This window comes from Phoenix dactylifera, unplaced genomic scaffold, assembly GCF_009389715.1.
Source record: "Phoenix dactylifera cultivar Barhee BC4 unplaced genomic scaffold, palm_55x_up_171113_PBpolish2nd_filt_p 000534F, whole genome shotgun sequence".
NCBI classification, from domain to species: Eukaryota; Viridiplantae; Streptophyta; class Magnoliopsida; order Arecales; family Arecaceae; genus Phoenix; species Phoenix dactylifera.
In genome coordinates this window covers 320,612-338,340 of record NW_024067943.1, presented here as the reverse complement: position 1 = coordinate 338,340, position 17,729 = coordinate 320,612, and the positions used below count along the sequence as shown (strand labels likewise).

General features: G+C 37.3%; 1 protein-coding gene across 1 annotated transcript; it reads right to left on the bottom strand.

The window, feature by feature from the left end:
• Positions 1 to 4,033: 4,033 nt before the first annotated feature.
• LOC103706884 lies at positions 4,034 to 17,507 on the bottom strand. Its single transcript, XM_039119352.1, has 9 exons — positions 17,384 to 17,507; positions 16,661 to 17,292; positions 10,383 to 10,994; positions 10,079 to 10,233; positions 8,185 to 8,399; positions 7,960 to 8,093; positions 7,490 to 7,845; positions 7,289 to 7,392; positions 4,034 to 4,602 (listed from the first exon to the last, which is right to left on the bottom strand). Exons 2-9 carry the CDS (start codon positions 17,207 to 17,209, stop codon positions 4,532 to 4,534), a joined length of 2,196 nt encoding a protein of 731 aa, XP_038975280.1. The 5' UTR covers positions 17,210 to 17,292; positions 17,384 to 17,507; the 3' UTR covers positions 4,034 to 4,531.
• Positions 17,508 to 17,729: the final 222 nt, after the last annotated feature.

Below are 17,729 nucleotides of genomic sequence, written 5' to 3'. Positions count from 1 at the left end.
TATATTATATCAAGCTATCATAATATTTTAATGATTCATTATATTACTTATATTATAATATCTAGCAATGTAAAACATATAATATCATGAATCTATAATTTTACTTATAAATAATTAGTAAGTTATAAATTATATTAACACTAGCATATGGATTTGTGAAATGCATGTTTGAGAAGAAAATATATAAAAAGAAAATGAATCCAGGTCAAGGGCAACGAAAAAGATTGGAGGTAAATATCATGGGTGCTAGACATGGTGACAGGTGGGGCACTAGTGGTTATTTCAAAAGATAAGGTGGTCCAAAAGGGATGAAAAAGATGAGAATATATAAGCGGTGGCTATGGAAGATATAACAAAGGAGTTGTCATCGAAGATGGCTAAAAGAGAGCTTAAGGATAGATAAGCAGCCAATGATAAAGCCACTAGCATGAGGCATGCAAACTAGCAACAAATGGAGTAGAAGAAAGCTACCCAAGCTAGAAGCGAATGGAGGTGGATTGTTTCTCATGTTATTTGGGCGAGGAGATAGGGACGACGGAGAGGAAGATATAGGAAGGAGACGAGGGAACCTAAGGGAACTTCTTATACAAGATTTAATAGATGGAGTCTGAAAGAGAATGGATATGAAATGCCCTCGACAGAATTTCGTTCACCTATAAAGTGGCCTCTACAAGAGGTAGTTCTTCAAAAATGACAATAAGATTTTTTTCCTCTTTTAATATTGGATACCTGTTACGATATTATTCAAAAATGTCAAAAGTTACTAGAATATACTCCTCTATCCAAACAAACCCTCAATGGGCCTTTGTATTATTTTGTAGTAAATAATGAAATTGACAAAGTTGATTAAGAAAAAAGTGAGTTCTAAACAATAGTAAATTGAGCTAGGCAATAACCTATTAGCAGCATTCCTTCTAAGTTCAAGAACTTTTCAGTTTGAAACATGGGAGGTGTTCCCAAGTGTTTGGACATGGATAATTTCAGTAGATGGATCTTCCCTTCATTCCTCCAAAAGTATAAAGCCAAAAATCATATAAGAAAACAAAATTTCTTTATTTGGAAAGGCAAATCACTATGGCTCTAACACTTTGACTTGCTAGAGATAATCTTTGGTAGATAGATCTATGAGGTACTTACAATGTAACTCCAAACATGAGATGTAGTAGTAATAATCCTCATAAAACAGGCCGAATTTCCATCTCATCCAAAGTTGACCCCAAGTACCCATACAATGAACATCATCATGTCTCCGATGCACAGGTCACTTGCACAAATTGCATGAAATTCCTCAACAATGGAAAGCCAAAATACTGGGGACTCATAAACAGATTTAAAAGAGGTCAACATCCAGCACATCAATGCTTGTAAGGATGTGTCAGGGCCAAATTTTACTGTGTGAAGGATCAGGTTTTTCTAGTTTGTCGACTCCAAATTATCCATAAGACAAAAGTAAAAGCTGTCCAACCGAAAACCTAGATTTTTGATGGTGCAATTGATAAACACACTGTTTAGCACATACCAGAGAGTTTGCCATGTTGACTCACACAGTTCTACCAACATACTAGGAAAAATAACGTTTTAAACAGAAAGAAACCATAAACTTCCCTTTCTAACTGCAATTGGTCACTCGAATCATAAAAACACACAACACCTATGGTCTCCGGATTCGCAAAACGGTTCAGAAACGTAATTAAGCAACAGAATGAACTGATTAAAGTCGAAATTAGGGTTACGGGTTTCGAGTGGGAAAGAGCATACAGGCCTCAAGGAACTGATACTTGGTGTCTGCTTCCTTCAACCTGGACTGGATTCTGGCCGCGAACTTCCCGGACGCCGCCTCCACAGCCTCCTCCTCTTCGTTGAAATCGTAGACGGCGAGATCCTTCTGCAAGGAACTCCTCATAGCCGGCAACAGTTCAGCTGATCGGAGCCTGGAACCCCAGAATAAACCCTAGAATCGGGCCCCAGTCGACGGATTTCCGCTCGGCGATGGTGCTAAAGGAATCCACGCTAGGGTTTTGGCCGAGAAAGAGAGGGACAGGAAGGAAGACGAGGATAGAGAAGAGGAGAGAAGGAGAGGAAAAGGATCGCCTTCTATTCTAGGGCATCGATCGAGAAGAACAAGAAGGGCGAGGATCGATTAAAAAGTGAGGGAAGGATAGATCGAGAGGGGCACGCAATTTGGAAAGGTATAAACCTGATTTTACGGGTCGGGATGGTTGTGCCCGAGGACACAGTTAGGTCAAACCCCGTATAAAACCCGGGTCCTTCTAACTCGAAGATCTTGTCCCCGTCCAATTTTTCATAAACCCAAAAATACCACTCTTTTAAATAAAAATTACAGTTTCAACCAAGTTGAGGCCTTCTTGCTTGTTTTTGCTTTTTAGAAATTTGCAAAATGACCCTCCAATTTCCAAAACGGTTCTCGGCAGCTGGCCAATGGCACTCACCCACTAATTCAAAAAAGCAAGATACCTTCGCTCTCTTCAAATATCTTCAAACGTTTTGTCCTCTAATCCCCCAATTTCAATCATTCCGTTCCAACCCTCCGCTTCCGTCCAGTGAATACTAACGTTTATTAATTATTTCTCACCCTCTTGGAACTATTCAAGAGAGATCCCTTCCTTAAGAGACAGAGAGAAGAGAGAGATAGACGGTGCAAGGTATCGACCTTGATGCCAACCATTTGAGAGAAGAGAGAGAGAGGGAGGGAGACTAGGTGGCCTCGATCAGGATCAACGCCAAGGCTATGTAGCCCCTGTCATGTGGAAATGAGGGGGAGCGAGAGAAAGAAAGGATGAGAGAAGAGGGAGCAGGGGGCGGTCGTTGGTCAGCTGTGCTGACCACAACGAGGGTGAGAGAGAGAGGCAAAGGAGGAGAGGGGGTAGGCAAGGCCCTTGGTTGTCGACTTATGGCACAACTGCGGGAGGAGAGAGATGGAGAGAGGGGTAGAGAAGCAGAGAGACAAAGATATGGAGGGGGAGAGAGAGAAGAGGGAGGGACGAGAGAGGTTGGGAGAGGAAAAAAGAAACGAGGTGACGACATTTATTAATGACAGAGGGAGGAGGGCGAGAGAGAGAGAAAGAGAGAGGAAGAGGAGGGAGATTGGTAGATATCTAATACTAGCGACACGATGAAGGTAGTGGCTCCAGTTGCAAGGGAGAAAAGTAGGGAAAAAAAAGTTATTAGTAGGTCAGCTTGTTGAGATTTATTGTCATGCCCTAATTTTATTAAAATTTTTATTTTTAATACTGATTTAATTAAGTTAGATTAAGCCTTAGACTTCGTATATTAGAGCTTATCTTTTGGTAGAAGGTAGTTTTTTAAGAGCGTGTAGTTTTATTAAGAAAGGAAATGAGAGTTTTAGTGACGCATAGGATAGGCATGAGACTTCTTTGTGAGAGAAATCTAACTCATTATTTAGATCTTTATTTATTTTAAATAAATTTATTTTTTCCTCTTAATTTTTTTTCTACTATCGTTACTTGATTTAATTAGTTTTCGTTCTGGATCACAAGCTGACATGTTTGATTTACATCAAATAGGATGCCGTTCTACATGGTATCAAAGCAAGTTTGAAGTGTGGCCAAATAGTTTGTAGCTTCAATTAATTTTTTTCATAGCATAGTTTTCAAAGATACTTGTTTGACATGGTTTTAAAGCTTCTAGTAATTCATTTTGCAAATGGGCAAACGATTCAATGTTTGAATCGCCATGGCTGATTTCACCAACTTCAACGTCAATGTAGTTATTTTTACCACTACCACCTGTCCATGAATGTTGAATGACACCTATCATGCAAGTTTGAAGTCTATAATATCTTGATCATAATCTTAGCTGACTTCACCAACATCAACATGACCATTTTTATTACAACCATTTATCTTTGTATGTTGAATGACATCCATTATCCAATTTTGAAGTCTATAGTGTTTTGATCAAGACCTTGTGACCCATCAATGGCAGGCTCATATTGCACACATTGGATTACTACATCAGTCCATGATTCAAGCGTTCTGTGCACACAACCACAGGAATTCAAATATATGTCATGGTAAAAGAAGTTTCCACCAATACATGCAAAATCTGGGAGCACGCTGGACATGAAAAAAATAAATGGCATCCACGTAAGCAGTAAACTTGGATTTCTTCTGAGATTCAAGGAAGAACAATCACAATCACCTGATAGGAACAGCATACAAATGTCACATGCTCAAATATGGGAGAGCTGAATAGGACACTGTAAAGTGGATGAAGTACAGCAATAAATGCAGGTCTTCTTTGGACATTAGAACCATGTCGTCACACTGGAATTATAAGCCACGTCATCAGCTACGAATGTGGAATCAAGCCGAACATTCTTCAATCCACATTGGTCCTGAAATAGGCAGAGATGGCGCCATTGGGTGCCGACAATCTCATGGTATGGACCTCCATCTTTCCAATATCATACATAACCTCGCAGGCAGCGTTTTGATCCACGAAGAAAGTTGAGACAAACAAGAAGGGGCATAAAGCAGGGTTACATGCACTACAAAATCCCTGTTGCAATGCTGGAAGTTGCATATATCTTCAAGGACTGCTCTGGTATATATGTCAGACCTGTTACGTCAAAAGACAGTTCATGAGATTTTACAACTGGGAGTAAAATACAAAATATATATTTAATTTCTCAAGAAGATTTTGCTTCGTCAGGTTTTCTCTCTCAATCTGCCAGAGTCATGGGGCACCATACAGAAACTGTAAGATCCCATCTACAAACAATTTCTGCAGTTCAAACTGCAAGAAGATTTTGCTTCATCTGGTTTCTTTTCTCTCAATCTGCCAGAGTCGAGGGGAACCACACAGAAACAGTAAGATCTCTTCTTAAAACAATTTTTGTACTCCAAGAATGAGCTCGGGAGATCAATAGATGTAGTTGATCATTTATAGATTTTAGTCAATATATATCTTTTCAACTTTGAAATTTGCATATATGCTTAAATAATTACAATTCAAGCCAGGTTCTTTCTTAAAGTAACTGGAATAATAATGAAGTTCAGCAAATTGCCTTTACATGTATTAAAAAACCTCATGCTGGAAAAGTATAACAAGACAATCATGACCTAGTCAAATTGCAGTACTAACTGAAAAGGATATACCGTATCTAAACAAAAATGATGCAGAAATAATTGACGGTTATGATTATACCATATATCAAATGCATTTATAAGACAAAATCAGGTTCCATTTCCAATTATATCCAAGCCCGATCAATGCGCTTTGAAGCGCAAAAGGAAGTTATTCATTGTCGTGCACCCTCAAAATATAATGCAGATGCATGCCCGATAGGTGCTACGGCAGTCCAACAGGAAAAGCATACTCGACCACATTTCTAACCAACTCTTTAAGAAAACCTACAAGCAGGACCTGAAATTTTTCCATCATGCAACAAAATTCCTTACTTCGCCCAAATATGTAGAGCTTTCTTTAAATGATAGGAGCGAAACAGATAAATAAGCAACAATCACAGCACCTCCCCCATTTAGTATACATAAATGACTAGGGAAACTTGGTAGTTCCAAAAACAGAGAAAAGTCAGTTTTGGCAGGCAAAACAACTTATTTACAAAAATGTTGGTTGTGCATTCCTTTTTAAATCATAAATAGCCCTAATTAGACTTAAAAAAGAGCCAGCTTCGCTTTCATGAGAACCTCGATTTGTACGAAAAATATCACATACCTAACATGAATTTTGACCAAAAAAAAAAAATGACAGCACCCAAAACTCGAGGATTATTTCTATACTTTATTGTTTGTTTGGTAACTATGATTTACATCCAAGTCCAAGACAAATAGCCTCAGTAAAAATAAGATTTATTTTTTAAAAAAATCAGGAATAAGAGTGATGAAATATTAAGGGTAAAAAATTACGGTGGATACTGTTGAGTATGTTAACTAATATAATGATATGTTGAATAACATGGAAGATTAAGGGCCTGTGGATGCAGGGAGATCTTAATAATCCACTAAGATCTTACGGCAGGACTCATGTTCTAAAAATATGTGTGATTGAGGTGACTCAAAAGAAATAGATAAAGCTGGGTAACAACTAATCCTTATTTTTCCTGGATAAGTTAAATTAGAAGGGACTAATTATCCCAAAAAATTAGGGATAAGTTGTCGCTGGCTGCTGCAAACTCTTGTTAAGGCATTCGTTCATACATGGTTTTAAAAGAACAGAGCCCACTAGGAAGATCTTATCCATCCTATTGATCTTCCAGCATCCAAGAAGACAATAAATGACTGCAAAAGCTGTAATGCCCAAGAGTAAAGTCAATATACAATTTAAACCAACAAGCCACAATGTCAAGAGAGATTTGATAATCATAAGCATTTAACAAACAAATTAAAATTGAGACTGAGTTAGGAGCTTAAATAAGTGACATAATATGTGCCCTTATTGAAGAATATTAAGCAAAATAGGTTACATTGGATAATTTTGAATGAAGTCAGGGATTCAACTTCTATTGAACTTTGTGTGCATAAGTTGCCAAAAGAACAAACCAATATGGAAGGTAAAAAAAATGGAAATAGTACAAACAGTCACAAAGATAAGAAAAAACCAAAAAAAAAAGGAAGAAAGAAAGGTGGGGTTGGGGAGAGGAGGCATTCTATTTCCACAACTATATACATCATAACCAACCATTCAGAAAAGCAAAATTATGTTCTTGGTTCTTGTGCACATGTATGAGGTTCCCCTTTATGAAGTCAACTCTCTTCCCCTTCATTTTTGTGTTTCTTTTTTATTATTTCTTGACATTAACGTATAAAAAAATAGACAACATTATATCTCCTGATAAGACAGAGATAGTATGGACGGATCAACGGTCACAGATACCAAAAAAAAGAAAGGTGCATGCATGCAATTTTTTTTGTGCGCAAAGGGGGGAGGAGGGGGGGGGATATTTCCACAATTTTATACCTCATAACCAACTATTCAAAAGAAAAGTATTTCCTTTACTTAGTTCTTGTGCACCTGCCTGAGGTTCCCCTTTATGAAGTTGCTCTGCCCTTCCTCTTTTATCTTTTTTGCTTTCTTTTTTTGTTATTTCTTGACATTAATTTATAAAAACAGACAACATTATATGTCCTTACAATTCCGGATCACTTGAAGTTGTAAGGCACTAAGGCACCATATTTGCAAAAGATAATTAAATTTTAAACCCTAATGAAGGCTATGTGCGAACAAACAAAAGATTCTGAAAAAAGTTGGAAAGATGAATTTGCAAAGTTATGCAGAGCAATACCTTTCTCCTTGACATCTATTTGAAGTGTATCAAGTGTAATAATCCCATCAGTTAACGGAAGCAACTCAAGCTTGACCGTAGCGCTCGAATGTGCAGGAACACATCTGAGTGGATCATGGAGAATAAAAACCTCAGTTATTTTTCCAAAAGCTATATCTTTTCCAGTTTTGGATAAAGAACGAAAGTTGCATATGCAATTACCCTAGAGGTACCGCACTCTGCAACCATAGATGTGTACAGCCTGAGTCATCACTTGAAATCACATCAGACACTGTACCAGTTCGATGCTCAAGGGAGCTTGATCTTATTCCACCACCATCACTCACTTTCTGAGATTCTATTGTGATAGGCATTGAACTCTGCCTGTGCATACTAATACTGCGTCTATCCCCACCCATCCTTCCCATATACTCATGAAAACCAATAAAAGGGCTCACTGGGGTATTTGGTGAAGAGTTCAAGGATAAAATGGAAGGTGAGGAAGTAGATGATTCTGGAGCAAGAACAGTTAGTGTAAGATCTTCAGATGTTAAATTTGTAGCTTTTAGGGTTAACACCTGAAACAATTTTAAAAATATTAGATTAATCTGAGAACGCATTCATGTCTCCTGTAATGACATGTTTGTCCACATTGCTAAGAGAAATAAACACTCAGAAAAAGCAGGAGAAACCTGAACAGGAAGCTGGGGTGCTCTTGCATTTGGTCTAACAGTTTGTTGATATGATTCTGATGCTACTGTGATCATGAGGTCTCTTGCAATGCGGGGTCGCCAATCTGTCAGCTGCTTGAAAAATAGTTTTGATTCTATTGCAAAAGAAATTACAGGTTATAAGCCAAAAACATAGCACAAATTCTTGAACAGAGCATTCAGTGTCAAACAGTATAAAGATATTACCAGTATAGTTGCAGTGACATGATACTAGAATCGCATACTGATCTGCACTTGAAGGAACACTTCCCCTTTCACTGATTCTTGATATCATATGCATATTAGGCGCTTTCATACTCATCTTAGAATGTGGTTGCAATGAGCTTGTCTGACCATTACCCCTAAAATCTCTGTTTAGTGTAGATGCTGGTTTGAGAATGAAAGAATGTTCCTCACCTCTCCTGCACAGACACGTATTCATGAGAACAAGCATTAAGCGAAGCTAGTACTTTTTTCACTGTGTGTGGGGTGACAATCTAACAGATGCTTAAAATATTGTCTGGATTAATGTATGAGACTATTGACTGCATTTAGAATGAAATTGTAAACATTTCTTCCAAGAAAATTAATCTTGTGAGTTTCCAATTTGAGAAAATACTAGATAATGTTGTTAAGATTGGGATCAAATTCTAAACCACAGCTGGGGATACATCGGATCAAATCGTGAATCAAATTGTCACTCCCACCATAGCTTGGTTTGGGGAGGGTCAGATATGTGCAGCCTTACCCTGCATGTGGAGAAGTTGTTTTTATGCTTCAAACTCAAGACACCCAGGTCACAATAGAGCAACCTTACTCTTGCCCGCCAATCATATCGTAGATCATAAGATTTTTCCAGATTTCTTTTAGAAATTCCTAAATATAAAAGAAATATGGCAACTGAAATACGAGTTAAGTATAAAGTGAATGACTGGAGAATAAATAGCATACATACAAGAAGTCCAGTTTTCACTAATTTAGTTCCTTATACAGTATTCCAAATAAAACAAATCTTCTGTTCAATTATTCAAGATGTTTATATACTAGCTATCAATTTAATTATCTTTTTATGTACAATGCTGGAATAAAACAGGATAAGGCTTTAACATATGGGTGTCAATGTACAAAAACTAGCATCTTATCTTTAACTCTATGTAGACTAGCCAATTTACTATTCAAGGTTTATTAGCAATAAGAATTTAAGAACCATATAGTCAATGAAATTATAGAAATAGACATAAACATAGTTTAATATGTAAAAATTAACAAAATTGGATATCGTGATACAAAGGAATGTATAGTTCATCAGATGGAGCTAAATCTTGTGATCCTAAACTGACCCTGATCTAGGATGATATCAAGATCATTTAGGGCTGTTTTGATCCGGATCGCAAGATTCGGATAGTGAATAATAAGATTTTAACAACAATGATATTGGATTTACCAAGTATGACTTTTATATACATAGATCACGTCTAAATTTTGCAAGCAGCATTCCACATATCCATATCTATATGCATCATACTAGTTCCAGAGATGTGTCTGAATAACATTTATAAAGAAGACTCATGAATGAAAAATATAATGGATAAGTTAACAATCCAATATCCAAGTATTGACTGACAGTGCTCAAGAGGTAGATAACAAGCAACAAAATCCACCAGTGAAAATCATTCAATATGCAACTACCTCTCTATGTGCACACTGCACACATTGTTTGCAAATGCACTCAAATCTAGACATATGAACTCCTGGTAAGTTCTACTTGTTTTGCATCTATCTAAGCTATAGGCTTTTGAGTTTCACTTTACTGAGCCATATTTAGATTATTATGTTATGTATTTCATCATTATCAATTCTTTGTAAGTACATAATAGCACATAGTGTTTCCCAGATACTCTATATGCCTCATGCCAGCATCACACATTGAGACCCATCTTCAAGTCAATGCAGAGTTACCAATCAAGATAGCAACAAATTTGGATAAGTACGAGTTTGCCAATGTATGGATGTACATATGTACATACAATGTATGCATATATGTGAGAAATAAAAGCAGGAAACCACAATCTTGATAACAGCAAGATTATTCGAGACCAACCTGAGGACAAGATTGGGTAGGCTATGACCATTTCCCGTCTCAATACTTGCAATTGGGAGGGATAAAGATGGACCTCCTTTAGAAGCTTCCCCAAAGACAATAGTTATTGCATCCAAGAAAATAATAATATCTGGCATATGGGCTGGTGCAACATTCTGCAGAACAGAATATAAATGCTATCCTGTTAAGATCGCAGCATTAAGTAACAAATGCTTCCCAGAACAAAACAAAGAATACAATGCTGTCAAAAAAAAGGAATGCTAAAAAAAAATTAAATATAACAAGAAAAAAACAGAGCTTATACCTTTATTTGGACACAAATAAGATCCTCTGTAATGCACTCAGCAGCAAAAGAACGGATTTCTAATGGTTGAATAATTTCAAGCTTTTTCCACCATCTCCTGCCTGGTAAGTATATACCTTCCAACCCACAATGAACAGAAAACCGTTCTGGCTCTAAAGAAACACCCCGAAATGATAAAAGATCCATATTTCCCACATCTCGACTCCTTATTGACTTCTCTGGTGAAAAGTGGTCAAAATCTTCAAGATCAAATGCTGGTCTTGAGTTGGAAGGAGGAATAGCAGATGAAGGTGGTCCAGAAACTTGAGGAAGTGAAGGCATAGAGTAGCTTCTAAGATGACCAAAAGAAAAAATTTGTGAACCAGGGGATGTATATGTTTTTTGAGACGCACTTGAGCTTAAAGGAGGCGATAATGGACGTGGAGGAGATAGAGTGCGATCCAAAGGGAGCAACCAGCTAAGCAGCTCGTTACACGGATCCTCATGCTTTGGAACAGGTGAACTGTTGAAGTTATCAGAAACAGAATTGCTACCTTGGTACTTCTCAAATTGAAGAACCTCAAGAACAGGGTCCTTTATATTGCTAATTCCAACATTCACCTGTAGAAGAACCTGCATCCTTCCAACAGACAAATACAGACATGATAAATCAGTACTTTTAAGAGTATAAGGTTAACCGAGAATTTAATATGCAATGCTGAAGGAAAGCTATTGGCATTTCATGATTATAAGTATCAACAGTGAGTTATATAATCATGAGCAATGCAATCCATCATTTATAAAGGGCACTTTAATATTTGTCTTAAAGATGCTTGAATTGGATTCTAGTACTATAATATAGGAGGAAGTTTAAGAAAAATAGATTTTCAGAGGATGCTTCTTTTCTTTTTTGAAAAAAAAAAATAAGAGGACATGTCATATACTAAAGAAATAGCTTTCTAGCAATGGTCAATTGGATTAGGACCTTCTCTTTTAGAAGTTCCCATCTGGAATAGATCTACTGGATTCAGGATTATTTTGATTCGGAGCTCCTAATTTGTCCATCTTCTTGCCGATACTGTACCCCTGTTAGATGCCTTTTTTCCGTCTAGACAATTATTTGCTAAATTTATTCATTGAGGTCTCTTTGGACATCAAGTTGTATTATCCAGCAAAATGATCTTATAAAGGATAGTTCTGAGAAAGGAAACAAGCGAGTTAAGAAATATCAGGGCTTGAAAGATGCCACGCAATTTATTGTCCCACCATATTTTTTATGGATAAGAAAAGATCACCTTATTGATGGAATCTATTATCGCTTAACAGGGTCTTGACTACCTCTAGCACTCAGAATCCTCTATTTCTCTTATAGTCTTGCACTACAGCATCTGTTCTCAACAACATCAAATGGTTGAGGATCTTGCATGGATAGAATGACTGCCAACCAAATAGACCTTAAAATTTTAGATAATGGTATTCAGCATGTGCAATGGGAAAAACAAGAGTCCATGCTCTTTCCACAATTCAGTGCATTGGATAATCATGGTCCGCCATATCGGTGCATACCAGGCATACTATATCATTGCCAAACTAGCACGTGGTACAAGAGGGGTCCGAGTATTGGTATACCGAACCAACCATGATACCGAGCATACCAACATTGTACCAAGATGGTCAGGTACCAAGATTGTGAACCTTGATTGGGTTATTTTTTTATATTTTTCCTCCCCAAGTTGCCGGGTTTTCTAGATGGGATCCTATTTAGAGACTTACTTGAGTTGATCCAACCCCTCCCCCTCCACACCCCCCCCCCCCACCCCGGCAGCACCAAAAGAAAAATTATCTTTCTGATTTCCTCTTATTTACCCCTTACGATTATTGACTCGCCTTGTCCTACTATACACAACACAAATATAGATATAGATCTTCTCAGTTCGACCAATTGACCTGCCCTTTAGCTGGGGTAGTGCTTGTTTTGCATGCAAATTCTTTTGAATATCAGCAATTAGTTCACATGTGCACGTGTAGGCAAACACATACTTTCTATTAACTCTTTGAGGTAAATTTACTGCAGCTGGAAACTTGCCCCCCCCCCCACCCTCTCTCTCTCTATATATAGTCTATATATATATATACACACACACACACACATATATATATATATATATCACAATAAACACCTTTGGTATACCTGTTTCCATTACTCTTCTCCTCTATCATGAGAAGTATAATACAGCTTCAAGAACTACTTTCTTTTCATATGCATAGCCAAACCTTATTACTTGTACTAAATGTTATCGTAGCAAGAAATTGGATACCAATATAAATGAAACTAAGGTACTGAAATCATTAGAAGAGCTTTTCATATTAATTATGTTATTGTAATACATATGAAGTCTCCTTGTTTTTGCATATCAATATCCAAATGTTTGCATAAGCAATAAAAGTTATTTGCATGATTTATCTTTCTGACGTAAAGCTAGATCAAGGTTAACCAAACCAGTACTGAGACATGTACCGGTCAGCTACTAGTTCGATACGGGGTGAACCGGGCTGAACCGGGCGGTCCATCCCAGTTCGGTAAACCATTTCCTTTTGGAAAGAGGGGGCAGTTCGAAGTGGAACCAGTGCGAACCGAGTGGATCCGAACCGCCCAGTTCGGAACGGCTCACGGCATTTTCCAACTGTGTCGGTCCTGTATCAATTCAGTTCGGTACAAGGTGAACCAGGATGATTAGTATAACATCAATCTAGTAATACAAGCACATTTTTGTACATCAACAATAACAAAATTCATCTCCAATTATTGGCATCTTGTTGAAATCTCATTAAATAAATTAACAATTTGACCGGCATAGTCCTAACACAACTTGTCCTATTCTGTTGTGTACCGACAAGTCTAGACCAATAATGGTATCTATATTTAACAATACCCATAAATCACAAATATTGTCTTCTTTGCTCTTGTTCTCTTCAAAGAAAACCACATGATTCTTATACTCTACACTCTAAGCATCTAATTCATTTATATGGCAATTTTTATCTTGCTGATCTTTTTAAATAAATTAGTATAAATAACTATGTTAATCATTGGAAACATAACAATAGAAAAGTACAATGTTGGAAATAGAAGAAATCAAATGATAGAGAAAATCAAAGGCAGCTGATGCAAACCAAAATGCCCCTACTTCGAGATTCCTGCAAATGGCAAACAATTTGTACAATGGAGAACCCTGGGAAGCCTCAAATGATTGCTAAACATGACCAAATGGTGGCACTTGACTCAAAATTACCTAAAGAACTTAAACTTTTGCAATGTTGGGGCATTGGCAACTTCAAAGCTTCAACAAAATCAACATTGACAGAATTCTTGAGTAGGACCACTTCCATTGCATCCAGCATCTAGGTAGTTTTCCGATGCAATCTGAACCATGTTAATTGGTGATCGAGAGGAAGTTATGACCAAAAAAACTAGGTTGTGACAGTATTGTTGAGTATGTATATTACGATGGCAAACAAGGGTGGTAATTAGGACGGGTCGAGTCAGATATGGGTCGAGTCAAAATCTATCAACCCAAATCCAACCCGTTTATTAAATGGGTCAAAATCCAGAACCGGACTCAACCTTTTTACTGAATAGGTAGCCTAATCCGACCAATATAACCCATTTAATGAACAAGTCGATGTAGGTTAAATAGGTTAAACAGATCTTAAATAGATTAAATTGGTTTTAAATAGGTTCAGCAAGTTGTAAACAGGTCAAACAAGACCCGACTCAACTATTAAATGGGTCAAAATAGGTTCAATGGGTTAAGATTCTAAACTTGAACCCGACCCGGTTAATAAATAGATTAGGTCAAGTTGACATGTTTATGACCTGGACTTGTTAATGAAAACATGAACCTGCTTATAGCGGTTTGGGTTGGCGGATCATGCTATAAATTGCCACCCAAATGTTGCCATTTTATGGTATTCTAGCAGTGTAACCCATGCAATCAGATTAGAAACTGCATCATTTGAGTCCTATTTGGCTAAGGAGTCATCTAATGACAACCATATGTCATCAAGATAGTTTGAAACTTGTGATGTCATTAGATGTCTCAAAAAATCATGCATTCGCACTTAAGGAGTGATATTAATTCTAGATTATAGTTTCTTGTCATAGTTCATTTTTGAGTCAAATTCTAGAGGCACCAAAGCATCCAATTCACTATAAGGGGCCTTATAACACTACAAATACCCCATGTACCCTTTCTTTTGCACTAAATAGCCATGCATAATAACTAACATGCATGTTTATATTATTCAATTTAATTACTTACATGATTGTGTTAACTGTGTGCCGAGAAAGTTTGAAATACTGACTATGCCAAAATTCATACAGCCTCATGCTGCCACTGTACCACCCTGAATCAGCAAATCATGAGCATATACAAGGGTGTACCATGGTACATAACTACATACCCTACCAATACCTCACTAGTACACCACCATAGTATTTTAAACCAGAGATCAAGTAAAAAGAAATTTCTAATTAATTCCTAAGCATAAATCTATTTTTCAAAAAGCTTTGAAGTTAAAGATGGAGTCTTGAAGCGCTTTCTCCAATCATATCTTAATATCATCGATATCAACTTTCTCCCCACAAAATAAGATCAGTTTTAGAGCAAAACACTAACCCAAAGAGGCTCCTAGAAGGATTGAACGGATCTTTATGATAGCTATCAACTTTTAGGAATCAGTTTCAAATTCATGGCCAAGGAAATTATTGGCACGAGTAGGGCCTGTCATGACACCTAAAAATCAATTAGCCGGTCAAGAAACCTTCCTCATCAGTCACCATTCAACTTCATGCTTCTGCCTTCCAGGCAGCAACCATCAAAAAAATTCCTAAACTTGAAAGATTCTAGACAAGAAGGGAAAATAACAAGGCTCGGAAATAACAAGGTTTGGTATGAAGATTATGTGCACCTCTTAGCAGATATTGTAGGCCAAAAAGTCAAAGTGAAATAGGGTTCCGTTCAAGGTTCGCGGTACCGATCGTACCGACGTACCGGTCGGCTTCGGTATCGGTACGGTACCGGTACCGAACCGAGCCGAACCGATACCGTACCGATAGGGCACATTCGGCCTGGTTTCGACCCCATCGTCGTTTTTTTTTTTTTATGAAGTTCTTTCACTTTTGGATTTTTTTTGATGTTTTTATGTTTAGGTTTAAGGTTAAAACTAGTGTGGCACTTTGAAAGTGCCAGCCTCTGGCCAGCGCTGTGGCACTTTCAAAGTGCCACAGCGCTGGCACTAGATTCTCGCACCGGTGCGAACCAGCTCGGTTCAAGCTTATACCGGTGCAAACCGCTCGGTTTGCACCGGTTCGATGCTATACCGGTGCGAACCGGCTCAGTTCGCACCGGTTTGAGGGTCGGAACCGTTTTATATATAGGAACCGGACCGGTGCCAGTCGGTACCGGTCCGGTTCGGGCTGAACCGACCGGTACGGGTCGGTTCAGCAGACCCTGGTCCCGTTCTTCTTGATTATGTTCAAAGGAACAGAATAATCTCTACAGAAATAAAATAATTGCAGCAAAAAATAGAATGATATTGGGTGTAACAATTTCTTTACTAAAGATAAGAAAAGTGGACCTTAGTATTATATGTAAATTTCCTTGTCGGATAACAGTAAAACAAAATATATTTAATGTAGTAGGTGAAGGGAACACAGATGAAATATAAATGTGAAATCCTAATTTCTCAAATTATGAACTAGAAGACATATTTACATGTGAGAGGCCCTAAATAAAAATGGATGTGCTTGCACGTTACATGTCACACGAGCGTTTGCAACTCTGCATGCACTTGTTATTTAAAAGAGTAAAATGGAAGACAAAAGGAAAGCACACACACGATAAAGAAAAATTTACATAAAATAGTGAATCCCTACTTATCAACTACTAACAGTATTTCATTACAAAAGATTTAGCAATGTTGTTTACAAGAGCCAAACAAATAGGAAAAACGATGTAAGCTATATATTCATTCACATTCTAAAGAAATCATATTCATTATCACAAGTTTGGCATGCCTCAAAAGTATGTAATTTGTCTAATAATGTCCACGTACCACCATTATTCATGAGAAGTATTAAAATAAAAAGATTTAGATAACCAATGGGAAAATTGGAAGAAGAGCAAATGAAAAATAAGGAAATGAACAGATTTTATATATTGTGACTATAAATTTAAAATGTTATCTAATCTCTCCATTATAAAATGCATAAAAATAAAACACTCTCTCAAACATACCACTATGTCACCATTGCACAAAGAGTAGCATTTGACGGTATCTCGAGCCAGTCCACCAGATGTATTACCATCAAACTTTCCCTTATCAACAACTGCATTAAGAAGGCTTGTTGAAATCTTCAATGATCCTCCAATTGACTGGAAGCTTCTCCCAGCCATATCAGAATTCACCAAGGATTGTTCTGGTACATTTCTTTTACACCAAAGTGGTTCACCTGACTGGGCAACTCTAACAAAGAAATTAGAATTTCCAAATATTTCCAACAAATTTTCAGTCTGCTGCTTATGATCTTCCATCCTAAGGAGAGATTTGGTTGTGGAGATAAATCGTCGAGGAGTCATCTCGTTTCCAGTTGATACAGTTTCCCCATCATGTTTTATATTTTGATGAGTAGTTTCTTCATGTGTGCCGTCATCTTTTATATTTTGATGAGTAGTTTCTTCATGTGTGCCATTGGCATCACCCTCCCCACTGGCAGAACTGGATTTAATCCCTAAAATTTTCTTTTGCTGGTTTCCAATCTGACTAGATTTACTATTTTTAGACATCACTGCAGCAACTCTAAATGGAGTAATGATGTCTGTGTCCTGCTTTGATGCTGATAAGCATACCAATATATGAATCTGCTCACCTGAGGGTAGAAACAGATCAGACACCCAAAAAAAAAGTCTTTTGGATGTAATAGAATCAACCGAGCAAGAATATTCTGGAAATGCACTTACCAGGAAAAACGAAGGAACGGTCTAACAACTGCAACTGTAGTACATCAGATGCATCACTCCAATTGTCCGGAAGTTCCTCTGTAAGTGCAAAGTCAAGTATGGAATGAACAATAAGAAAAACCTTTTACTGTACATGGTACTCAGAATAATTAATAGTAACCTGAGCTGTAGAAACCTAAACAACATGTTTCATTATTAATAGGCAAGATGTGAAATTATTTGAGTCAAAATGATCGACTTTGGTAGAGGGGAAAGTGTATATATCAATAAGGAACAAAAAGTAACAAGGATCTAGTACCATTGTGTGGCAACCAATATCCAATGAAGAGTTCAATCAATTCATCAC